General features: G+C 35.7%; 2 protein-coding genes across 2 annotated transcripts; one reads left to right on the top strand and one right to left on the bottom strand.

Annotated features, from left to right (window-relative positions):
• Positions 1-23: 23 nt before the first annotated feature.
• Positions 24-15,099, bottom strand: LOC144437960 (conserved oligomeric Golgi complex subunit 7-like). Its single transcript, XM_078126994.1, has 24 exons — positions 15,094-15,099; positions 14,768-14,860; positions 14,044-14,088; positions 13,487-13,627; positions 13,202-13,291; positions 12,772-12,840; positions 12,373-12,408; positions 11,861-11,981; positions 11,172-11,254; positions 10,692-10,802; positions 10,247-10,399; positions 9,950-10,001; positions 8,969-9,099; positions 8,413-8,487; positions 7,682-7,747; positions 6,978-7,134; positions 5,699-5,819; positions 5,110-5,216; positions 3,867-3,997; positions 3,375-3,458; positions 2,985-3,099; positions 2,594-2,731; positions 1,938-2,028; positions 24-1,009 (listed from the first exon to the last, which is right to left on the bottom strand). The coding sequence occupies exons 1-24, from the start codon at positions 15,097-15,099 to the stop codon at positions 940-942; spliced, it is 2,286 nt and encodes a 761-aa protein (XP_077983120.1). The 3' UTR covers positions 24-939.
• LOC144437959 (uncharacterized) lies at positions 15,098-27,729 on the top strand. Its single transcript, XM_078126993.1, has 11 exons — positions 15,098-15,106; positions 16,007-16,080; positions 16,853-17,065; positions 17,619-18,123; positions 18,571-18,761; positions 19,158-19,229; positions 19,798-19,917; positions 21,065-21,187; positions 21,730-21,859; positions 23,692-23,837; positions 24,408-27,729. The coding sequence occupies exons 1-11, from the start codon at positions 15,098-15,100 to the stop codon at positions 27,727-27,729; spliced, it is 4,905 nt and encodes a 1,634-aa protein (XP_077983119.1).

Below are 27,729 nucleotides of genomic sequence, written 5' to 3'. Positions count from 1 at the left end.
AATATGTATATGTCATCCCCTTGACAAAATAAAAATTGAAAGATATGTTCAAAACGGTGGTGATTAGTTGTGTGCTTACTCTGTTTTACCATAAAACGGTGCGATTGATTCCCACAGACCAGAAAGTAAAAGAGAAATCCCTTTCCAGATTCAAGTTACAAAGACCCTGGGGAGTTTTCTCCTAGATGTATGGCGTCAGCATACATTTTACAATTCATGCATGAGTGTTCACCATAATATTTGCCAAGCACTGCTGATTACAATATATACAAATGTATCTAATGAAAAGTCATAATTTTGAAATTTCATATCTCTTATCATATGAACATGTTCTGATTATAAAGAGTTTGTGCCATTAAGTTTCATGCACATGTTTCTACACCTGTTCAACCTCACAATGGGACAATAACAACATGGCTAAATGTACACGTCTAATTGTACACACCTCTCAACCTGTTTCTGATAACAAAACATTTATAATGATGTGTCCTATTGTACACATCTGTGTTCTAGTACTTCCAGCACCAGTTTACATTAATACATATCTGTCTCATGATGAATATTTTCCACAGCATTCCTTATTTTTACATGTCTATAATAGAATATTTTCAAATAGACATATCACAACTGGTTTAGTTTAACCTTGAGGGTGGTAAAATCTACCTGAGTTCCAAAGGTATGTTACCAGGGTTCCCATCAAAATGAGTGTACAAGGTATGGCAATCTATGAAAAGTTTACAAGATTTACTCAGTCTGTTAGCAGAATTCTTAAATCTTAAATCACCACCATACCAATAATACATTTGTCTTCCATCTACCCATACCATATCTATTCTGATATGATTTGTATGTCAAAATAACTCGGACTAGGATCCCTTAAGTCTTCAGTTATCTTATTCATTTAAAGGAATCCTTTGTTGTAGTGCCAGTCATGCTGTTTTACTCAGATCTCATACTCAGCACTGCATCAATCAGTCTTTGGTCAATGTTACCATCAAGCTCATCAAACCTGCATAAGATATTCAGTTAATCAATACTTGTAGTGTCTTTCAAAGTAGTGTTTGGACAGGTACTGCAGACATTTTAAACTGGACATGACAGAAGAAGAGTCATAACCTACTACTGCAGTACAAGCCCATGTCAGATTAGGATTGTTTTATAAATATTTGGTATGTAAAACTGTTGTCATGCAAAGCTATAGAAAACGTTGGTCCAGAACAAAAGAATGACCCTTTAAATATTCTAAATGGCTCTAGTGGTAAGATACTTAGTAGTAGTAATCCATGGGATTCAAACATTGAGGTTTAAGACTCACAATGGTAACACTGCAAGGAAAGGTAAGGTATAAGTGAAATATGCTCCCATTTTCTATTTTCATACCAAATCAGTAATCTACAAATATCTACACTGATTATCATTAAATCGGAATAAAATTGTGCATGTAATAATGCTCATGATATCATTGAAATAAGTGAAATACAGTCAATTTTATCTAACCTTGCCGAAACAGTGTCTGTCAATGTATTTTATCTTGGTTCATGCTGTAGATAAGGACAACATTTCAGACATGCTAAATCATTAGAAATGAAAACAAGATACAATTAATTGTGATACATTTTTACTATCTGGCCAACTGCAATAGACTACATGTATACATTTAACCAGACTTCAAAACACTTTAGTGGTAGAAATGTGTTACAAAGCCTTGCATCTTATTTTCATTTGTAAAGGGTCTATTGAAGTGTTGTCATTATCAAAAAATATTGCAAACCATGATAAAAATACATTTGTGACATACAGTGTCAGCAAGGTTGGTGAAATTTGCTGTAAAGATTATACGCTGCATATTATCAACAATACAATTTGAAGGTGAGAAAATAAGTTTGATGTAGTGTATGCACTACTATGTGTATAATTGATATATGTGTAAAACTTACTGTGACAGTGGTGTCTTCAGCAGAGATTCTACAGATGTAAGTGATGATGATCCTGGAATACCTAGGGCATCTAACACATTGCACAAATAGTCTGTGAAAAAGAAAATAATGTTTGATAATCATGTTAGAGAATTGTTCCAGTGGTAATGCTGCCAACCACTTTTCCACACTACAGTGCTTATTTGGAACTCCTTGCCTGTTTACCTTTGTGAGCACAGCACTTGTTTGTGACATCCTATATGACACATAAGCTTGGTTTTGGCCTACTATAGCATATACCTTTAACACTGGAAATAAACCAAGTAACCTGTCAACTTTCTGGACTAGACCTGAGTTTGTTCATAGCAATATCAGAAGCATCAGGACTATAATGGAAAACACGGACTGCAATGGAAATAAGTATCATTTGTGCTCGTGTTATCCAAGACAGTACTCATATATAATATATGTTAGTATATCTTTTTTTTACTAAAAAAAGACATCAATCTATAAAGCAAGTTAACAGTAATACCATATTGATACTGGTTAGCGCCCTCACACAGGCAAGCGTCAATCAGCTGTGCATCAGTGGAATACAATTTGTACTCACCTTGTTGCATTCATTGATTATTACATTTATAAGTCGGAATGGTCACAACAATAATTGTTATATTTACCTATATCTGTAGTTAACTGTTTTGTTCCTTGTACTGTAAGCTGTGAGATCATAACGATCTGTTCTACATATTGATGCATGGTGGCTCTTGCAATAGCACCAATCCACTGGTCTACAACAGTCTCTTCTTCATGGGCACCTGACAGAATGAGTCAACATATAAACAGAGCTTTTTGATACATTCAGATATCATTCCAAATATTGATGGTTCCTGCCCAGTTACAACAGAGATCTTTATTTTAATTAGTTGAATTCACTTCTCTTTTCAGTTTAAGCAAGAGAAAACTGTGTCTTTCTAGAAAGACTGTTCTGTACGCTCTTTGTCTTGGTTCAGGGGAAATGAAAGATAAGTACCACTTCATCTTTGATTTTTTTTATCGCAAACATCCTACCTTGTGCATCAGGAAATGGTAGTTTTCCATTCTGTAGTGCTTTCTCTAAGGCTGTGTTGTCTTGTGTTGTAAACGATTCTAACTGCTGTGGTAACGTCATCAAGTACTGACCAATCTGATAATAAAGTCAAATGCATGAATTTGGGTGAAAATGACAAAACCAAACTTCTTTACTATGTAACACAAAGCAGTAGCTAATAACTATTAGAATGAAAAGTTACGACATATATCATTCCTCAGCCTTATACTTTATTGCCCCACCCATCCATCCATCCATCCATCCATCCATTACAGCCATCCATAAATTAATCAACCAATCAGTTAGCCAGGTTAAAGGTCATTTGTCAAACTAGGGGTTAAAGGTTATATCAACATGTAACTCAACCTTACCTTTGTTATATACTCCATGGGTGACATACTGAAAGCTGGTAAATCAGTTGTGATTGCTGCACCACTGGCTTCTGCTGACCAAACCTACAAAGTTAGAATGAAAATAAGAGTTAAAATGTCTCAACTGGTATATTAACCCTTTAATGACTTGGTTTCTGTACCTCTATGTAATTACACCCAATATATAGAGTTTCAGGACAAATGGTAGAGGTCTCACAAAGTATTCAGATATGATACAAAATGATAATTATAATGACGCAATATTTCTGGCTAGTCTCAGTTACCAAACGTCTTTGCACATACAATTTTCAACCATCTTTATCACTTTGTGTTGGCTCAAAAACATGCATTCAAGTATGGCTCAGTATGTATTTGTGTATGTGTATTCTGTGAACCAGCTTAAAATGGGGGGTTCTGTTACAGACTACATTGTATGTGTCACTTTAATGGCTACAACCTAAAATAGATGGGGAATAAATAAAATCAACTTACTTCAAAAGTGGAAAGATCTCCTAAATGTACTTTGAGTGGATAGAAGACAATATCAAAGGCAAACTTATGGGTTTCTTCATTCACTTGCTCCACCTGATTAATAACATCCTTTAAGATATTAGCTTGACTTTCTGGGAAAAAGAGTACATATTTTCAATCAATCAATCAATCAATCAACGTGTCAATCAATCAATCAATCAATCAATCAATCAATCAATCAATCAATCAATCAATCAATCAATCAACCAACCAACAACCAACCAATCAATCAATCACCCAATCATTCAATCAATCAATCAATCAATCAATCAATCAATCAATCAATCAATCAATGTGCCAATCAATCAACCAACCAACCAACCAACCAACCAATCATCGCACAGATAATCAATCCGTTATTCAGTATTATGGACACTGGCTTTATGTACACACTATACACATTTATAGTTGTCATGTCAGGCACTAGAAAAGCTACATAACAGTCAAAAAGAAAGTCTGAGATTGCTTTATAAAAATAAGTAACATTTCAGCAAGTGTCTCATACTAGATATATACTAGATACATGGACTTGGATCCTTTACAGGGCTGAATTATTGGTAAAATTACCAGCTCAATTCAATGTTACTTAAATATGAAAAACATATTTTACTCTTTGCAATGTGATTCGCCATTACCTTCTCAGCCCTGCTGTAACTAAATCAACAACATAATATCGTCATTCTGATAGAGGGACTATGATAACCTTTGACCTCAAACACACATGGTATGCATACATAACCATCAAAGAGACGTGTACATCTGAAAATGTTGTGATGCACATGACATACCACATGTGTGGAATTATTGTAAAATGCCCAAGAGGCATACAGTAATGGAATGAAAAATAAATCGACACATTTTGTTCAGTAGGGACAAAAAAATAAAAACGAATTACCCCCAGAGGACTGGTGCTAATCTAGATTAAACATATAAATATGGAACTCCAGTTACACTTTCATTAATTCATTTTTATCGTTTTGTTGTAGCACTTTTTGCCTCAGATTTATCCCTTTTGAGCACATTTCCACTTTTATTGTAGTAGACCTATTATTTTGATAATTTTGTTTATCTTACTCACTTCCATTTTGTTCACTTTATTATTATTTTAGACCCTGAAGAACACCTCCTGTGAGGTCGAAATGTTGGTAATAAAATCCACTTTTTTCGTATCAAACCCTGAAATATGTTAAGTAGTAATACCTACCTTCTTTAATGAGAGTCAGAAGTTCAGCAAACTCTGCATACTGAATCGGATCAGATTTAATGAGATAATTATAATATTTAAATGGATTCGTATTATGTTCTAATAAACTGTAATAGAAAGTAACATAATAACAATTAGTCAGAATGTTAGAAAATTCGGAGAAGAAAGGACTTTTATTAAGAAATGGTTTTCATAAACACAAAAATTGATATTCAGTATCACTGTCTTACAAATTAGTTTGACATCTCATGGGGAAGGTTGGACACACCTACTGATATCAAGAACTCATTTTCATGAATATTAAAACAGAAGTACATTAAAAATCTGTACTATACTATTCAAAGTCCATTTTCTAAATTTTGAGAAATTTGGCAAGAATTGTAAACAATCCTAGACATTCCTACCAAGTCAAAGGTCAAAGGCCAAAATAGCTTTGAAAGAAAATTCACTCAACGTGGGTGTGGACACTTGAATTGAGTTTCTTTTTTCATAAGTCTTTAAGATATTGGATGAGTTGAGAATTTCTATGTAAACTCATAATGGTTGACATTTGGTTAAATTTGGTGGATAGTTGTGATTGGTGGTTTACCTGTCACTCATAGTGGTAATACTTCTTGGAGAATATGCCTCAGTCAAGAATTTCCCAGCATGCTTTACAATCTCATTACAGAGTTGACCTTCAATGTTCTCTATCTGTAGTAAAATATCTCCTACAGAGAAACAAAAAAGTTGCAATTACTGATACAGATGTAAAGTTTCCATTAAAGAAAAAGAAAATACTGTTATTGATGGATGGATAAAAGAATAACACTCCAGAGAAAATTTCAAAAAGGGTAGTCCATTCTCAGTTGTATATGATGAGTTGACACATTTCTTATACTTCCTGTTATTCTCATCTACAACACAAGAGGGAGCTGTTTACTGACATGTTGTATCATCACGTCAATTGTACCTTGAGTATGGAGTTATATGTAGAGTTGAGGTGATCAGTCACCTGACTTAATCATACAAAATGATTTAAAAGTCCTGATATTAAGCAAATCTTCTCAACCTCTTATTAGCTCAAGTATAGTTTCCTGTGGGTACTGTATCGATCTTGCTAGTTCATTACCTTTCGGTCCGAAGGCTATGTCTTGTAATTAAAATGTACCAAACAATCACGCATCATTCAGTCAACAGGCCCTATGGCAATGCTTATATGGGAGCAAATACAGCATCACTGGACTGTGTTACGACATGTACAGTTTCTATAGCAACATTTATATTGTCCACTGGCAGTGAATGTATGCCTCACTAACCTGAGTTGTGTGGACATTGGGCACTATGGCAACACTTACGCAACACTTATAGAGCCCACAGGCAGTAGCCTGTTTACAGTGCTAACAGTATATTCCGTTCAATCTCTCATACTTTATGCTTGTAACTAGAATTGCAAAAGGCAGTGTTAATAGTTAGAAAATATCCACTCAATCAGTTTGTTTGTCATTATGGGGTATTCAAATGTATGCAGATGACAGATATGCAAATGAAGAGTATTCATATGAACACACATCTCAACTGCATGTGTTCATCTGCATACAACTCATTTGCATGTCTGTCATCTGCATGCAGTTGACTACCCCATGGTGATGAACAAGCTGATTGGGTGAATATTTTCAAACTGTATTAACAGCTTTTCGCAATTCTACTTACAAGCGTAAGGTATGAGAAATTGAACTAATATCCCGTAAGCGCCGCAAACTGGCTACACAGACAGCAATACACATCTCTAACTGGTCAGGAAAGTATTGTGGATTAATGGCCTTGAATGACTGAAAGTTTATATCATGACATGATGTCAACAGTAGCAGAGAACAAATGTGACTAACCACAAGTCTGTATTATACGTAGTGCATGTTGAAACTGTTCCCAATCTTCTGTGATCTCTGAGGATGCTGATGACGGCAGTGGTGAATCAAGTCCTGCTTTGGCTCTCAGATTGGTCAATACTCGGTTGAATTCAAAACAGTAACTACCAAATAATGCCTGAAAGATAAAATCACACATCAAAATATCGAAATTACAGCGTTCTATAGTCATTTATAATACCACAAAGATCACTTTCAGTTGTCAAAATAAGTGAAATTTACAAATTTTGAAATGAGGGATGTTATCAATATTTTGGTGAGGAATAGTAACACAACATTTTGGATTCAATAAGTTTTCATTGGTACAATCTGCAGATCAGGGCTAGTCAAGAAATACATTTATTTTCCTCTCAGAGACGTAGTAAAGAAGTTGTAACTGTCATAAGTCTGGTTTGATGTGATTGTACATGTACTATCTGGACAAAATAGACTGTCTTTCTTGATCAGAAATTTGATACTACAAGGCTACAGGGTATCATTAGTAACAGAGTAAGACATCCATACTAGTAATCTTATTCTTAGCAATAGCTATAATTTTGTTATCATAACATTAAAGTAATTTGATATTTTCACTAGACATACACATTATAGTATGAAAATGCGTAACTGAAAATATTCAAGTGTAGAATCTAAAATTAAATAAAGTTACAACTTAATTGTCATACCTTAATGGCTCTGATCAATCCCATGCTTCCACAGCCTTCAGTTAAAGTCATACACCTATCAACAGCCTACACAGATAAACATGTGATATAAGTTACTTTGTTATATGAAGCTGATAAATGGAAAAAAGTTACTTTTTTCTAAAATAAAGTCAGAACACCATTCAGTTGACAGTGATACCGTGTCAATTTTTTTTAAAGCTCTTTGTCAATAATTCTTACACTGCAATCAGAAACAACAACAAAAATATTTTAATAAATATCAACTTTGCGTATGTTCAGAAACAACATAATATTTCAATAAACATCAACTCTGTGTACTTTGTTTACAAGAACAGAAGCTGAGTTTGTGTTTTTTGGGTGGGTCATTTTTAATAGCTGCATATCAAACTGTACTTTTTAGTATTCTACTTTTACTAAAGCATACTTAATCATTACTTGCTGCTAACAGACCTCAAACCTGGTATTTTGGCATAACAGATTAACGGTTTGATGACATAATTAGTATATGTATACCACAAATAATATGTCAAGAAAATCCCTGCCATGTCATCAACTATGCTAATGTTGTCAGAAGATAATTTTTACTGCCATTGAAAATGTGAATTGACATTCTACTTGATCAGTTTTCAATCATTTTTTATCTCATAAATATATTTGTAAACAACCACTTAAAACAAAATAAGTTATAAACTCAGCTTGTTAAACTTTAACAAGACAATACGACTACATACCTCTTCTACAAGATTAAAGACTTTAGTTACAGACTCAGCTAGGATTTCAGCACTGTCTATCAATTCATCTCTATCCTGTAAAAAACAAAAAAAAGTTTGAATTAAAATCAAATAACAGCATGCCACGACAATGTTTAAAGGCTGACACCCTACTTTTAGGTTGTAATTCCAAAAGTTACTAGTAACCAAGTCATTAAAGGAGTAAAAAGTCATCATTCTTTTAGTTTACAGAAATTTCAGTTTTACTTTTATCTTCATTTTTTTAACTTGTTGTAATACTCAACACATCAGTTCCTTTTAATTCTATCTACCATTTTTGGTACTCCAGGCAAACTGTCATCTCCCTCCTCCACCCCACTCCACCTTGTGTCTTCTTCAGTACATTTGTTCAACTTATCAATTTTCTGCCGAAACACATTTTTGATATACTTCAGGATATATCTACCCTAAGGAAGAATGCACTTTAGGAACTAGTATTCCCGAAAAATCAAATTAGCTTGAATCACCCAAAACTTTTATTTCTAAGATGCATAGTTGAAAGAGAGATATATCTTACCAATGGTATGTCATTGAGTAGATTCAATAGATGCTGTTGTTCTAGTTCACCATATTGCAATAGGTACGTAGTGTATGGTAGATGAATGGCGTTCACCAGATCATACACATAACTGTCATAGTTCTCACCATCTGTACAGAAGTAACATAATAACAATCAATCGATCAATCAATCAATCAAAATAATTTGTAGAGCGCCAAAATCCAGGCAAAGTTCTGTTCAGGGGCGCTGGATGGTTAATCCACACCGTAGGCTTTACAAAACAAATGTGTCTTCAGTTTTCTTTTGAAACAATCAATAGTTGGTGCAAGTTTAATGTCAGTTGGCAGTGAATTCCAGAGCTTTGGAGCAGTATAAGCAAAAGAACGTCCACCGTAGTTGATTTGCTTGTAACTTGTTGTCGTAAGAAGGTTTTTGTCCTTTGAGCGTAAGGTGCGAGCTGGTATGTATACTTGTATAAGGTCGGAAATGTACTCCAGTGTAAGACCATGAATTGCTTTGTAAGTCAGGAGTAAGATCTCGTAGTCGATTCTAGAACGAACTGGTAACAAGTGTCAAGTGTGCATGCAAAATCTTGTCATTATCATCTCTAGATGACGACATATCAAAATCCACTTCAATACACTGTTATCACAGATGTTGTTAAAGGCCAGGATTCAATCCCGGGTTTTTATACTTGTATTATCTTGTAGGTGGAGCCATAATGATTACATGGGATAATTCTTTTGCTCTGGACCAACTTTTCTATAACTCAACTGTTTTTCACACCTATTTATAATTTAATCCTAATCCAAACTACGCCTTTAAACCCCAATGTTTGAATCCCATGGTCTTGAATTAGTACTATCCTATCAGTGGAATCATGGGATCATTCTTATGTTCATGACCAACTTTTCTATTGATCTCCCAGACATGTTTTCACACCCACATTTCAATCCTATGGAAATGAACCTCTCTGTTATGTTTGAAATCTATACTTACCAATGACACCTTGTAAAGCTCCTTGTATATTTCTTGAAAACCTCAGTGTTATCTGTTGTGAGGAGAATAATAATTGATTAATAATGTACTGTGTTATCTTAGTTTTAAGTTTTGTGAGAACATTAAAAGCTTGAGAAATATGTGCACTGAGACCCAGAGCTAGTTAAGATGGTTTCTGGTTACATCTCCGGGTTCATGCATAAATGTGTAATGGGCTAATGGTGGATATCAACAATGGATGGTTTTTGACTTTTCACAGATCATTCATTGAATATATATAGCGTAATTTCATCTAACCTGTCTGACATCAATGAGTACTAGTAATGGTGACTCCTGCATGGATTCAGCTAAGACAGCTGGTAATGGTGGTTCTAATCCTACCAGAGTCTGTGATAGCATATCACAAACTACTTTCACTGGATCGTCAAAGATTTGCTGACACCATCCAACCTGGACAAAATATAATAAAATAAGACTGATTTTGATAAGGTGCACATTATCAAGAAACACAATTCACACTTGTTTATTGCTAGTATACTCAAGTCAAAATTTTGTATGTAAGCAAAGAACAGTGCAAACATGCAATATTGGTAAATGACTGACCCCCTCACCCACTCCCCATCATTATACACTGCGAGATCTACCTGTTTACTGCCCACTGTTTGCCAAATGCAAATAAAGAATAGCGCATATTTGTTACACTGATTGACCCCACCCAACCCTTCCAATCCATTATACCTACCTCTGTATGCCAGGTGGACGTCAAGTGATCATAAAATGTTGGTAACCAGTCTACGAGTGGTTGCTCGTGATTGCTTTCATATTGTTTCCTCCAGTGTTGTAATAATGTTGCCTGTCAAATTAATATAATTATTCAAATATAAAGACTGTTATGACAATTTCTACAAAAGTTAAAGTCTAGTTTACAATTTGAAACCATTGGTATTCCATAATATATCATAGATATTTGCGCAGCAGAAAGATAAAACATTAAAATTTCAACACTGGGGGCGCTATTCAAGACACATTTAGCAAGGATTATTCAGTACTGTACCAAACTTTGATAATTAGCTTTTCCCACTATTTCTTAGCAGATGTCAATATATATGAACTTCTGTCTCTTTCATTTCTGATTGTTGACATTGTATGAACTCATGACCTTCATTTACACCTATATCACGGACTGTTTCTTGTACTTCTGTGATGAAAACTTTTGACCTACCTTGTGACATCTATAATAATAGTTGTACAACTGTGGAAGTCTGTTTATTGCACTGAATATGGTGACGTACTCTTTGGCTGACTCTAAATATGAACAGAGTAGAACAGAAAAACTTCCTGTAAAATACTTGTACATTAACTGTTTGTAAATATTGAATTTATTATATCCACATACTAAAGTATCTATCAGTATTTGGTAAAACATTGTTCAAAGGAATCATTTTAAGGCAATGATAGTGAAATATTTATTTTTCTATCTGCTTATTGCCACAATTCATGCACAAAAACTGTTAATATAACAAACAAAAATGTAAGTATAACTTCTCTCATGTTTTCCCCTCTTCTTCCATCCGACTTATGAACTGTTCTGAAAATCACCCTAGCTTAAAAGTTTCCTGCATGTGTGGCAGCTTGTCTTTCCTTAGATTTCATTTTTCAATTTTAATTAGTTGTTGACTACCTAGGGAGTGGTCATTGAATGCTTTTATAAACTCTTCACTATTTGTGCCGACCTAGGGAGTGATCATTCAATGTTTCAGTATTTGTACCTACCTACGAAGTGATCACTCGATGCTTTTAATCACTCGACGCTTACCTAGGGAGTTAATCACTTGATGCTTTTAATCACTCGATGCTTACCTCGGGAGTTGTCATGAATGCTTTTATAAACTCGTCACTAATTGTACCTACCTAGGGAGTGGTCGTTGAATGCCTTTATCAGTTGTGGACTGATCAAGGTTTCAAGTCGATTCTTCAGAGTTTCTAAGTATTGTGATCTTTCTTCATAGTCTCCACAGTGTGCTAGTAAGCTCTATAATATCAACATAACATATTCACGATTAAACCCCAATGTTTCAATCCCCAACCTTGGATTAAGACTACAATCTTATAATGTATCAGAGGAGTCTAAAGGATCATCTTTCGATAAGAACAACTTTTTCTATAACTCTTTGTTGCACCCAAAGTTCATTCTACTCTGACATTGGCCTTTATGTTGTGACATCTATTTCAGGCATACATAAGAAAATTCTCAACTTGTATATAATACTTCTAACATCATTTTGTCAAGGTTTACTATTGGTATACATAAGCAGAAATGGTGGACTATACATGAGTTGACTTTAATTGTGTTTTCAAATTGAGAGCAAACATGAACACAGAACCAATATTTCAGAGACTAGATTTCAAAGAAATTTACTTACCAAACTATGCTGCATTGCAAGAAGTTTCTTAGAAATCTGAATAAAACGGGGAAATATAAGGAAAAATTATAATATACATATTGAATTAAATATAAGTGTTATCTACTGAAACACACATACAGGTCTCTTTTTAAAAATCAGCATGGTTTATGTAAACTTTTAACTACATCACTGTCTACATACTATTGATGGACAATGGATTGTAACATGGCAAGACGTAATAACTATCAAGGTTAGAGAAAGTCAATAGCTAGCCTATTGATACCGAGTAGTTGTTATAATTGAAATCTGCAACAGATCATTTAAATATTTCACCTTGGTCATTTACAAAGTTTTTGGTATTAAAATAAAACATGACGTTTCATCTTAATCTAAATTTTATTTCAAAATACAACTTACAGCTTGTACATCTTGTGATAGGAATAAGTCATCAATATCTGACATTAAAGTTGTCCAATTATCTGCTTCCTGTGGATATAAAATAAAAATATATTCCAGTCATAACTCACATGGGTTTCTCAAACCACATACAGTGGAATACTTATCTTCACTTACAAATGACAGTGTCTACTTTAGTCATTTAAAAAAAAAATAAGAATGTAAATTAAAATAGAAATTTTCATATGAATCCAGAGTTCATGAACATTCATTCTCATGTAATTATCAATTGTCATATTATAAATCACATACATCATGGATTTTTTATTGACTACTTTCCATCCAGTATCTTTACATACATTACAATGTTTATGTATATGACATTGACAGTGTTATGTGTACAGCACTAGTTGGGTGTCAAATCATATATATGGTAAATAATCATTATTACCTTCAAGGCTGTAGAAGCTGCCTGCATTTTAGATTTGATGGCATCCAATTCTAACAACATCTGCATAGACTGGGCAGTATCCTGTTCAACCTACAAACATTACCAAAGTTTTAAGAAAGTAGATAAGTACTTGGAAGCTAATGAAATGTGTCCAGAGACAAATATAATCAACATTTGGTGAAATCGGATTCCATCTTAAAAAATAAATTAGTCATTCATGCGTACCCCTATAGTATATCAACTCTTTAGGTATTGCATGCTAAATCTAATAAACAGTCAACACACCTTCTTGATGTCCTCTTTGACCATCTGCATTTGTTCTTGTAGTAGAGTTGCTTCCTGTTTTACAGCTTCAATATCTCTGAGAACACGTGGTAGATTCTGGAGGGCTTGCTGACTGGTTTCTTCAATGGAATTATTGACTTCCTGTATTATAAGATTAAGAGGGAGAATGCAAAAAAATAATTGTTCTGCCACGTCAAACTTTCTAAAATATATGATCCTGCAACTTGTTTTATTCACACTGTATCTATAAATATCAAAATATCACAAATAGACACAGTGTGAGCATATCTACTTTTACTACCAAACAAATTTTCTTCGATGTTGCATTTTAGGTGGTAATTCAAACGTTAACAAATACATGATTTGAGGTTCAAAACTTTTGGCATTTATATTTTGGTTGGAGAGAGATCTGGATGGGGATATGAATTTGCACAAAAGAAATTAGCATGTACTTATGATAAATTCATAGCCAATTTTGCAAATTGCTGGATGTATACTAAAAGGTACTGACTCTAACTAACACTAGAGCCATTCTACTCTATATACACGGTACTTACCTGAATAAACAGCTGTAACTTCATGACAAGTGTGGATGCAAGTGCCTAAGTGATAAGAAGGTAAATTGTCAGTGTAACTGGTAACTGGAGATTGACTGTTTTTATTTAGATAGGGAATTTGGTATGAGTGTTAATAGTAGAGTGGACAAGGTGTCTTTATTCGGTCAAGAAAAGAAAGTAAATATTCAACCAGTGAAATGGACTATAAATTATGTGCTATTCATTCCAAAACTGGAGGAAGAAACTAAACATAGGACATTATTGCAAAGAAAGGAATAACTCATTTTTGGCTGTTAGGATCTGATGAGGTACAAAAGACTTCAAAGGCAAATTTTTGAAATTGTTCACAAAGTTAAGACCTCATGAGACTGCTAAACTCTTAGTCTCCGAGGCTCTCCATGGCACTGGATCCTTGTCCATGCTGTGGGGAAGTATTGAAAGCCAAGGATAGCCTAGTCTATATTCATTGAATGTATTCGATTCACAACTTATTTTTAAATTTACAATTTGAATATCATTTCAAATTTAATGAGTAACTCACGACACAAAACTTTACTGGTAAAATTGATTTCAGCTGTAAGCAAGAATACAAATATAACTCTAAAGTTTGAGAAAACATAATTCTTATCCAAAGTGAGGATCTTGACCTAAATGGGCCTGACATCTTTTTTACTCTGTAATAACTTCGTAACAAATCTACACAAGACTTACACCAGATACTTACATCTTTCTGCTGTGGTGAATCTCTTTGTGCCTTGAAGGCAGAATTCACCCAATCTTTGACATCAAAGCTGTCATCCAAAAACTTTGAAAAATCCTAAGAAAATAAAACAAATAGTTTGACCAGTCAATTCATATTTCAAATAACATTGTGTTTTGGGTTTTTTGTTTGTTTGTTGTTGTTTTTTTGTTATTGTTGTTTTGTTTTGTTTTTGTTTTTTGTTTGTTTGTTGTTGTTGTTGTTGTGTGTTTTTTTTTTGGGGGGGGGGGACTTTCGGTTGTTTTTTCCATCCACATTATGCATGGAGGTATAATTATGAGTTCCCTTACCAACATGGCTAGGGTAATTTTGACAAATATCCATTACAGCAGGGTTTTCTTTTAATTTCCATGGCACACTCTCTACTCACTGTTCTAGGACTACGAGTATAACTTATAAGTATATTGTATCATAGTCCTCCTTGCATATATGCATGAAATGGAGTAAGTCGTCCCTTCGAAACGCGTGCATCGTCTGTGCAAGCAGGACTAATTGCCGAATTGCGGTTGACTGCGTGTACGACTGTACTGCTATCAATATTCTCAAGCCATTTCGTACTCATCTACAGCAAATGTAAATGACCCTGAACAACACTTCACACCAGTGACCACATCGTGCCACGTTAGAAAATCACAACGATCGGCGATGTTGTTATTGTTTACATGATGGTACACGTACGTACGAATGTTACTGCTGTAACGTGTACAGTTACACGTCACTGGCAAGTATTACTGCTAGTTATTGCTGTTATCTTGTATCACTGATAATATTCAGCCTCTAATTTAGAAGTACATACCATCATCGACTAGTTCTGTCTTCTCCACAGGAAATGAACGACGATCTCTTATCTAAACCGAATAAAAACTTGAAACGCCTGGGTAGAAGTTTCTAAACGATGGAGGCCGCCATGTTGTCGATTTCCAAATCTCGCTTTTTCACGTGTGATGTGAAGCAGTGAGTTAGCAGTGCATAGCACATGTAGCAGAGGGCGTCAGAGTTAGAATATAACTGAGGTAATGGTACTGCATTTTAGGTAACCACCGGGGTTACCAGGAGTAACAGACCTGAATAACGAAGGTCGCATTTGATTGTTTCCATTATTTGTTACATTTCACATTGCAATGTATTATAACAAAAAATGTAGGTAGAATTTATTAACATATAAAATTAATGTTACCTGTAATCTTTTCTCAATTTTTGTAGCCGTTTTATGACAAAAAAGTTACAAGTGCTACTTTCAGAAATGTCATAGGCCTAGTCATCATGAATTCCGGAGAGTGAGTGAGTGAGTGGAGTGAGTGAGTGAGTGAGTGAGTGAGTGAGTGAGTGAGTGAGTGAGTGAGTGAGTGAGTGAGTGAGTGAGTGAGTGAGTGAGTGAGTGGGTGGGTGGGTGGGTGGGTGGGTGGGTGGGTGGGTGAGTGAGTGAGTGAGTGAGTGAGTGAGTGAGTGAGTGAGTGAGTGAGTGAGTAAGTGAGTGAGTGAGTGAACAAATAAATAAATAAATAAATAAATACATACATACATACATACATACATACATACATACATACATACATACATACATACATACATACATTAATTAATTAATTAATCTAATAAAAACATTCTTTTTTATTGAAATATTTCAAAACAAAATAAGAATCTAATTTATCAAAACATTCAAATAAGACCATAAATAATTTGCGATATGTCTTAACTATGCATGGAAAGATCAATTTTGAAAATGTAGTCATTACGTGGAGAGGAGGCGGAGTCAAGTCGGCTTCCAACATCCACTGAATTCGGGTAGCTCTGGATTTATACGCTGCGGGGTTTCGACACGTCTGTGGGAGAAGACGTGTCGAAATCCAGAGCTAGAATTCTGGATGTGTTCAACTTATTACACACAGATCCCACACGGCACACCCCTATTCTTGAAAATGACCCCTCCCTAACTTCAGAACCTGGGAAAGGTCACCGTTGAGATTGGTGCATTGTGGGAGCGTGCACGTCGCTCAGGTCACGCAGTGTGCATGTTCGTGTTTAGATCAACTCTGTTGTGGATTATAGAGTGTCTGCAGTCAGTTTAAATGTTTTTCAGGTGAACATGGACCGTAAACTGTATCTACAAGCCCTTGGTTACCACGGGGACCAACTAGCTGCTTTTGTAGAGGAAGAACAAGCCTTCGCCGACGAGCAAGCAACTCGACGGAGGTCACACTCGTCCTCACAAGAGTCACAGCTGGACAAGGGGGAAGGCGTAATAACTCATCAAAGGCAAAGGTACATGTAATACATTTGGATTTTGAGACGTCTGTAGAATATGAGGCCACTCGATATCAAGACTACACATTTGTGTTTAAAATTGGTCGTCTAACCTTTGGGTTAAAACATTGCAAATAGTACTTAGTAAGTTAGTAGTAGTGCATATATAAACTTTCCAGAGTTTACTTGTCATTACTTCCCCTCGTCATTACTTCATTCTGTCGAAATGAAAAAAAAAGTCGACACCCTCTACGGCAGGATTAGAAAAATGACGTCACTCGTTTACCGCTGAAATTCTGAAAATTTAATAAAGCGCATAATTCAAAGTTTCCTTCTGACTTCGGTTGTCATTTCTATGGTCATTCAGAAGTACAGCTATGAATTAAAAGTGTTACCACCCATGTACTAGTAGTACACTTTAATTAAGTTTAGGTGCCGCACCCTTTATGAAAAGTGTATTTCATAACAGAATAAACTCTTATTGCAACTCCAGTGTTGAAACATGAAAATTATATTCTGATAAATTCTATTACTTGAAGTCTTCATCAACACTTTATGTTATAACTTGCAGGTCATCGGGAACATTGCCTAGCTCATTCAAGGATAAGTTAGTGAAATTCGTGGCAAGAAAAGCTGACCTCCTTTTCAAGAAGAAAGATGCCTTAAATGTAGTAGGAGTGACACTCCCTGAAGAAGAAGAGGGGGACCTGTATGCCATCATGCCTCCATTGGAACAGTTTATGGGAGTTGATCCTGCTTTGTGTAGAAAAAGACTGTACACATTGTTGGAACAGAATGACATCATCATTGGACGTATCATAAACATGCGAGACTTTGGGATGTTTGTACGACTGCTGTGTTTGTGTGGTCACAAAAACAGACAGTGTGATAATCTAGAGATTGTGGCTCTTTGTCCAACATCTGAAATACCACGACAATCATCTCATGAAAGCCCACTCAGTAGCTATCATGTGAATGATTTACTTAGAACAAGAATTATCAAAGTGGAACCCAGCAGTGAAAAAATTCTGCTATCTTTGTATGTACCAAAAGACTGGCCAAGTCATGTGGATATGGTAAGTAACAAGATGATTTTGTTCTTTTGTACACTAAAAACAAAATATATATGTCCAGATCATAGATTACCAGTTCAACTTAATCTAACCTGTCCTCACATCTTGGTTCTCTAAAAAAGGGACTCAAAATGTACCAAAGTTGTTGGCTATATTTTTAAAAAGTAACTTTTGGTCATAACCACTTCATTTGAAGTTTGCTTTTACTCACAAAAAGCAAGCGCTAAGTGTCTGTTAGTAACTACATCTCCTTTGTTGGTCAGAATTATTCAGTATAATTAGTGCTTGGTGCAAGCAATAGCTGAACTTGAACACAGAACTTCAGTTCACCTTTGTATTGTAAATTGTGTTTGTGACTTAGGGATATCTTAAATTTTGTATATTTGCTTATCATAGGTACATGTAGCTATCATATTGACCAAATTCATGTATACACCATTGTTTTGATAGGGTATCATAAGTGAAAGTGAACTACCAGCCTACTACAAGAGAAGTTTGTTCCTTGAAGACAGTGATGACAGCTATGATAAAATGTTACACAATATTGTAGGATTTTCCAACCCAAACTGTGTGAGTTATGTAACAAACCTATTAGGATTGGATGAGAAGATACCTCCGTCGATGCTAAGGGCTCTACACAGGTAATTTTGATGCCATTGGCATGTACTTACCTAAAATCATCTGGAATCTAGGTTACACTATATAAACCTTGTGTCATTGATTATATAATGATATTGATAATCACTATATCATAGTTTTCATTGCGTCATGAGTATTCCTATTTCTTTTCTTTCATAATATGCTCCTGTATTGCACTTTACACCTATGATATTCCTGTTTTTCCCAAATTGTAACTTTTTGTGAACAAAGAAATAACACCTGGTAGAAAGAGGATTCACAAATGCATGCTATGAACAACATTGTTGTTGAGTATGGCATTAACAAATACCTATTTGGATTGCATATGATAGGGAAGTTATTCGAAAGTACTTTCATATGAATTTTTTTTCTGTATCTTTTTGTCCCATACAACCTAGTGGCAAATATCCTGAAAATGAATATTCTGAGAATCTTAGGAAAGAGCAAACACACAAATGGTCCATGAAGAGGTGAGTTGATTGTTTCTTGATGCACTTCAAACTAATATTGATAAAAACTATGATCCACATGACGAAGCCCTGACTCATACATATATTTAATCCTTTTTGTAACACAGTTTATATAAGCAAGGGCAACAAATTTCACCAGCCAATTTCTCAGACAGAAATGTTGTAAACAGTAACTTATACCCATTATACACATCAAATTGTAATATCGGTCATAATTAATAAAGCCTTATCTGTGCAAGTGATATGGTTGCAAGGATATTGAAGCTGTGTACTTCATCAAAATGAAATAAATAGGTTTTCAGGGGTGTTAATTGCATTGTTTACTTGCACATCCTGTAAAGGGTCGTAAAATTTTATGTTTTCTGTCAATTTGTATTAAACAGATGTAAGTGCCAGCCTTGGTCCAGTCGATACAAAAATAACAGCACCCCGTCGTCCCCCCCCCCCCTCCCGTTCCCCTAATTTCTGTTCCTGATATGAGATGTTAGCAATTGTCATTGTTGTATAATTTGATTTGCTAAAATTGTTCTTTTTTTCTACATATAATGTTCTTTTTTTCTACACACAGTACTGCAAAGGGAGTGACATTGTTCAAAGAAGGCGGTTATATTGAAGCAATGCAGTATTTTAATCATGCCTTACAATTGGATAAACAGAATGTGGAAGCCTTGGTTGCTAGGGGTGCATTGTAAGTAAGACATTGATTATATCATATGTGTCTGTCTAGCTAGCCATTTATACTACTTACAGACTACTTTCATCTTGTCAGGGGGCTGAACTAAATGTTTTTATGTTTGTTAAATAATCGTTATATTTCAAGTTTGCAAAACTGCGTCCTGTGAAGTTTAACGTTTCAGAATCAACTATAAGCAGGAAAACAATCTTCACTTGTGATTGGCACAAACAGAAGATATTGTGTTACACATGATACATTAGACATCAAAGATATGAAAGTCACTAGCTGTACAATTCTGAGCATTAGGTGTTTATTTACAATTGGTGCCTTACATGTACAAATGTATACTACACCTATTGTGCTGTTTGAATATTCCCAATACTTGCCTTATTTCAGCCAAGGAAAAGACGAGTGACATAATTTATGTACCTGGAACATCATTCTTTTACAAATGCTAAACACTTAGGGATGATAGCCCAATGTCAGACAAGCTGAACAAACAAACATTGCTTGTTAAGGTCAAAACCCCTCCCCTTAAACAAACATTCACAAGTGCAACATCAAAAGTTTATATACCATATAGCAGTCACACCACTAAGATCGATGTAATGTAAAAACATGATTGTAAACACATTAAAATACTACCAGAAACCCAGCACCATATCTCACATTAGAAGTAAATTTTTATCAGCTTATCAACATCTCAGTAGTAAATAGAAAAGCTGTTATTATTGAAGGAGTGAAAGTTTTCCATCGAAATTTGGTACAAATGTAAGAAGTGTGAAAAAGGTTAAGCAATCGCATTGATGCCAGACCCCCTCCCTCTAAACGAATGAAGTTCGCTTATTGAGCTTGTGTGACAATGTGCGATTGTCCCTATAGTCCGTAACATTTGTAGGTCTGCATGTCAACTTGCAACCTAATCTGTAAGGTACGCCATGACAGGGTGCCCTCACACATCGATCAACCCCTCCCACATTCTTCAGATTGATAAAGTTGTGAGAGAGGAGGCCAGTGAGGGTGGAATGTCACAACACATCTTACAGTCTACTTGCAACCAGAAGGACTGCAAAGACCAGAAACATAGCCTTCAAAGAGCAGCTTAGTTGTATGTATAACCAACATGTTTATGATATGCTGATTTTTTTTTATCATTTAGGTATGCGAATAGAGATAGTTTGGACAAAGCTATTGGTGATTTTGAAGATGCATTGAAGATTAATTCTATCCATCGTAATGCCAGGAAGTACTTATGTCAGACACTGATTGTCAAAGCCAAATAGTAAGTAAATCTACCTTAATATGTCTTTGGAGATATCTGTTTATAACACGTAATATTTGGAAACAGTCGTATGAAACTTACTAATGTTTTGAAATACCTATCGGATGTTTTAATGCTTGAGAATACTTATGCTAAATACTTATCCCATTTACACAGGCATGAAAACCCCTCCTAGAAGTCAGGACAGTTCTTGTGTTCCTGCAAACATGAGCACATCCTGAAAGTGCCATGACTCGACTTGAGACACCTATGCCCCAATGGAAGTCTCCTAAATGTCCAAAATGTATTCTGAATGCAAGTGTGCCTGAATGTGTAGCATAAACCTTCCTACATGTACACACATAACTGTCCTACCTGATGTAGGAGGTAGTAGCATCAGAGATAGGATAACTACAATGTCATGTACATTGGACTACAGCTACTGATCTGATCAATCATTGACATTGTAAATAGACATACATGCTGTGTGTCAGGCACTCAGTATTGTCAAAGAGATTTTGTTTTTAAATGGTTGCTCAATTATTTGTTTGTTTTCTTAACAGTTATGAGGATCAAAGTGATGCAAATAAAGCGATTTCATTGTATGAAAAAGTACTGACTTTGAATCCAAGTATGCAGGAAGCAGAAGAAAGTCTTCAAGATCTGCGAAGAAAACAAGACATAGAAAGACGGGTAAGCTTTCCTGAGGAAGATGCTGTATTCATATATCTCAGTAAATGAGTTTTGATAAACAGATGGGCAAAGAAAAATTACACAAATCGTGGCCTTAGAGTGAATAGGCTCATGTAAAGTGTATGTGTTTATTTAATTCTATTTACAAAAACTGTTGTACTATATTATTCCCAGATCTTTTTCAGAAAAAATATTAGCTTAACTACGTGTAGACTAGTAGTAGAGTCAGAGATTCTCAAATCAATCCACTTGAAGATGCTGACTATGAAATAGACCACATGCTTCACGTAACATGTGACATGTATGATCAAAATTCTAACCACCCTGCTAAAAATACAAAGAAAATCCTGAAATAATATAACCATCCTTATTTTTGCCCAATTTTGTAGACAGATGGTTTATTATAGACAAGGGAACAGAAGTATCCATAGTGACAGAATATATTTAAAATGTTTTACAAAGATTAAAGATAGGTTGCAGGTCAAAAAAAAGAAATCGTTAGATACTGTAGATATACCACTAAAACAGGCAGCGTTTGCATATGCATTTACAATCAAAGTCAACCATTTCGTAAGTTTAGGTTGTTGTTTTACTTGATAGATAACAACATTTTTACTGCTGAACCCAGCATGATTGTTATTGAGGGAAGTTTCAAAAGCTGAATTAATGTAAACGAAACTCTCTCTTTTGATCATAATCCTGCTGTGTTCAGCAATAAAAGTGTTGCCGAATGATCGAGGTTGACCATTGAATATATGTTATGTACAGTCTAGTCTTCTGGTGAACTCTCCCTGTTTTATTAGTAAATGTATATGCTATGTACAGTCTTCTGGCGAACTCTCCCAGTTTTAATTGTAATTATATACTGTAGATATCATACTCTCACACGTACTTTCTTTTCTTTTGTTTTCATGACTGATACCATGAATGTTACTGATACTGTCATTGGATTGGTTGACCTGAATTCCATCAAAAATCAAATCATATGGACTGGAAAATTCCAAACATTATATCACATGGGCTGAAATGTATCAAATGTTTTCACATGGACCTGAATCTAACAAATTTTATATCACATGTACCAAATGATATATATCATATGGACTGAAATGTACCAAATGATATATCACATGGGCTGAAATGTACCATACATCATACCACTTGGACTGGAATGTACCAAATGTTGTATCACATGGACTGGAATGTACCATACATCATACCACATGGATTGGAATGTACCAAACATCATATCACATGGTCTGCTGGTCCTACAACGTATATATACTGGTAACCAATTTAATGATTTCACTGCTGGTAACGTGGATCATCCATGTGAACTTTGATTTCTTGTCTTCATGTTTCATAATTTGTATAACTTTATTTACTGCATGGAAATGTTCATTTACTAATTGTTTTATAATTTGGTTAACATACGTAACTACTGTACATTGGTCCTGTTAACATCATCTTGGCATATCATACACAAATATCTCATTTCCACAATTTTGCTGTTCTTTTATTGATGTTGTTTTTGCCTGTGTGCTTTTGTCGTTCATTCATTGGGTTCTAAATACATGTATAAATGTATGGACATAACCATCCATTATTGTGGCTTAAATTCAACAACTTTTATTTTATTTTCTGTTCATTTATATGCACTTGTCTTAAATCTGGTGATATTCCATGCATTGTATTAATATTTGTATGTACTTCTTTCACACATTGGAATAATGCCTGTGATTTCTTGCACATGTCTATCGGAACTCTATGTGGCTGTTTCTATCATAACAATGACTCTTATGTGTTGATGATAATTGTCACATGTTTGACAGCAAAACTTAGCAGATAAAGCAGAAAAAGAGAAGCAGGCTACACCCAAAGAGAAGTCTTTGATGGACATGTCTAGAGATACTCTTAAACAACTTCTTAGGGCTGAAAAGGAACAACGAAAGGACAAGAAGAAAAAACACAAAGAAAAGTAGGTTTTTGTGTGAAGTATGGGGAGAGGGGTATTATTTATTCATTGAAAACAGATGTCGATGGGTTGCTTTTCCATAATTTGTATTTGTCTGTAAAGAGAGGCAGAGCAGTCTAAGGCTAGTACTTGGAGCAAACAATTGTGAACTTAATTTCAGGTTAAATATATTACTTCACAGTAGTTGATTTTCGTTATTAGGCCCTTTCCTTAGCTTAGCATGTTTGAGTATGTATAATAGTGTTAATGTGTCTATATTGTGAATATGGAGATGTGCATGTATGTATGTATGTATGTATGTATGTGTGTGTGTGTGTGTGTGTGTGCGTGTGTGTGTGTACATTGTATGTACCCGGTATGTATACTTATAGATATGTGTGCGTTTGTATGTATATGTTCTTGCTTGATATTTCCATGTATTTTTACATACATAGTGTGTATGTTGGTATGCATATACACAGGTACACACATATATATATATATATATATATATATATATGTGTGTGTGTGTGTGTGTGTGTGTGTGTGTGAAACTTCATTATAATTGATGTTGCATTACTTATTGCTTAATAGGATGAAAAAGAAAAAAGATGAGAAGTACTATGAGACTGGTAAGGAAAGTGGTAAGAGAGGTAAAAAACGGAAGAGGTCATCTTCTGATGGTCATGGGAATATTGAAGATCATGGAAAACACAAAAAGGGTAAATCAAGTCGACAACTCGACAAGATGTATGATAAAAAAGAATTGTCAAGTGATGACACTGAGTTCAAAGATGAGCAGCATCTTGAGACTTATCCTCCTAAAAAACGTCGGAAACGACAAAGATCAACCAGCAGTGAATCTGGCTCAATTATTGTGATGGAAGTAAATTCTGAAAATATGCCATATCTTCAAAGACATTCAAAGGATAGTACATCAAGTGCAAGCCATCACTCTCAAGAGAGTAGACCTGGGAAAGATTTAGCCAAGTCATGGCCAAATACAGCTGATAGGAGAAGAGAAAGTGGCAGTCAGCAATATACCATCAATGATGATGGCCGCCAAGCTTCATTTGAAAGTCGATTAGAGTCAATCTGGTACCACCAAGAGGAGACAAGACAAAAAGAAACAATTACAAAAGAACACCTGCCAGTTACAAAGAAAAGAAACTCGCCAACTGATGAAGGTAGAAATAGACATAGCAACAGACAGAGGAGTTCATCACCGGAAATATTGAGCCACTCTGCAAGACAGCACCATTATAAAGAACTTCCAAAAGCATATGCAGATGACATTGCAAGATATGAACACAATATTCAAAGCAAGAAAGACCAGGGATATGTACAAAGAATTCCATCACCTCTTGGTTCCAGCAAAAGACTAGGAGATGTTACTGATGAAAGGAAGTCAAGACGGAGAAGTAGGAGAAGTAGCAGTTCCTCTTCTTATTCTCTCAACACAAGTTATAGGGAGAAAACACAAACAATTGGAAGTTTAACTAAGGAAGTATCAGAAGGAATTTCAAGACATTCAAAACACAAAGACAGCAGAAGTAGAAGTCCAAAATATAGCTCTGATAAGATTCATTGGCAAGAGAAAAACAGAGACGGACAGCATGACAAATCAGAGATTGGCCAAGGCAAGAAAGTTTCAAGAGCAACGAGGGCCCGCTCATCATCATCTTCATCATCAAACAGATCAACTAAACGAAGAAACCATCAAAGGAAAAGTACAGATTTAGAAAAGAGACAAAGCCTTAGTTCAGAAAGACAAAGGGCGGGGAGTGATGATAGGGGTAGAGAAGTGAGACGTAGGGCCCCAGAGGAACAGTGCACCCGACAAGAAAGAGTTGGAAGCAGCCCTGAGACATCTAATGTTGGTACTAGGAGAGAAGGTAGACCGAGGTCCTCAGGGCGACAACATAGCAGACATCATAGTTATGAGAGCAGCCCAGAGATAAATAGACAAAGAAGAGAGAGTGGTAGGAGTACAGACATGAGACATGGGTCTTCAGAGGGACAGTACAACAGACAACAAAGTCATGATAGCCCTGAGAGGGGGAGACAAACACATGAAAGTGATATGGGTAGAGAACTGAGACATGAGTCATTAGAGCAGCAGCACTATAGACAACAAAGTTATGATAGCCCAGAGAGACAAAGACACAAGAGTGAAAGAGAAGCAAGACGCAGATCGTCAGAAGGACAAAAGAGGAGACAACAAAGTCATGATAGAACAGAAAGAAATACAGAGAGACATGATAGCAATGGGAATAAAGATGTAGAAATGAGACGTAGGTCCTCAGGTGATCAGTATCATAGACAACAAAGTTATGATAGCCCAGAGAGACAACGTCAGGTACATGAAAGTGATAGGGGTAGAGAATTGACAAACAGGTCCTCTGAAGGCCAGTCTCAGAGACAACAAAGCCACGATAACAGCTCAGAGAGACAAACAGGCAAGCATGACAGAGAAATGAGACGGGGGTCTCGAGAGGGGCAATACAGTAGACAACAAAGCCATGATAGCACAGAAAGACAAAAACAGGAACATGAAAGTGATAGGGTTAGAGAAGTGAGACGCAGGTCATCTGAAGATCAGTATCAGCAACAACAAAGCCATGATAGCCCAGACAGACAGAGACATAAGAGTGATAGATCTTCAGAGGAACAGTGCAGGCGACAACAAAGCCATGATAGTACAGAAAGAAATAGACAGAGTTATGATAATGATATAGATAGAGAGAGAGAAGCAAGACGTAGGTCCTCAGGCAATCAGTATCATGGACAGCAAAGTTATGGTAGCCCAGAGAGACAAAGACAGGCACATGAAAGTGATATGGGTAGAGAAGTGAGGCGTGAGTCCTCTGAAGGCCAGTCTCAAAGACAGCAAAGCTATGATAACAGTGCAGAGAGACAGCGACATAAGACTGATACGGAATTGAGACAGGGGTCTACAGAGGGACAATACAGTAGACAACAAAGCCGTGATAGCCCGGACGGACATAGACACAAGAGCGGTAGAGATAAAGAAGCAAGACGTAGGTCTACAGAAGCACAATACAGTAGACAACAAAGTCATGATAGTACAGAAAGAAAAAGGCAAAGACATGATAGTGATAGAGATAGGGATAGAGAAGGGAGGAGGAGGTCATCAGGGGATCAGTATCGGAGACAACAAAATCAGGATAGCAGCCTGGAACAAAAGAGACACAAGAGTGATAAGGATAGACAAATGAGAAGAAGGTCCCCAGAGGTAAAGTATACAAGACAACAAAGTTATGACAGCAGCCCAGAACAGCATAAACAGAGAATGAGACATGCTAGTGATAGGGAGTCAAGACGTGGGTCTATGGGGGAACAGTACACTGGACAACAAAGCCATGATAGTCTAATAGAGAGACAGAGACATAGCAGTGGAAGCAAAGAAGAGAGACGGAAATCTTCAGAGAACAGGTCAAAGAGACAATACAGTGAATATGACACTGAAGGATATGGCGATAAGCAAACGCAGAATGTAAAGTCTTATCACTATGACACTAGGACCGAAAAGAGTGATGCTAATGTTGAAGTCGAGTTACCAGCATATATGAGAAGAAGGTATGATGGTAGTGGCAGGAAACATTACCACTCCAGTGAAAGTGAAATCATTAGGGGATCAAGATCACATAATTATGATAGTTTGGAAAGTGAGAGAACAGTTAGTACTGGACTCCTCGTACATTCTGACAGACAGACATCGGCTCAAAGTCCACGATTAGGACAGTCGTTAAATACTGCCTGGATGGAAGTTATACAGCAATACGCCAGTGGCACTGAGGGCTCTGATAATGGAAATTCACCTCTGATTAAATGTGACAAAGATGTACAGTATAAGGAGAGTCAACAGTCTAGGAAACCATCATCTAATTCATGA

This window comes from Glandiceps talaboti, chromosome 7 (genome assembly GCF_964340395.1).
Source record: "Glandiceps talaboti chromosome 7, keGlaTala1.1, whole genome shotgun sequence".
Lineage (NCBI taxonomy): Eukaryota > Metazoa > Hemichordata > Enteropneusta > Spengelidae > Glandiceps > Glandiceps talaboti.
The sequence above is the reverse complement of the archived record's forward strand: the minus strand, read 5'-3'. Positions and strand labels throughout refer to the sequence as shown.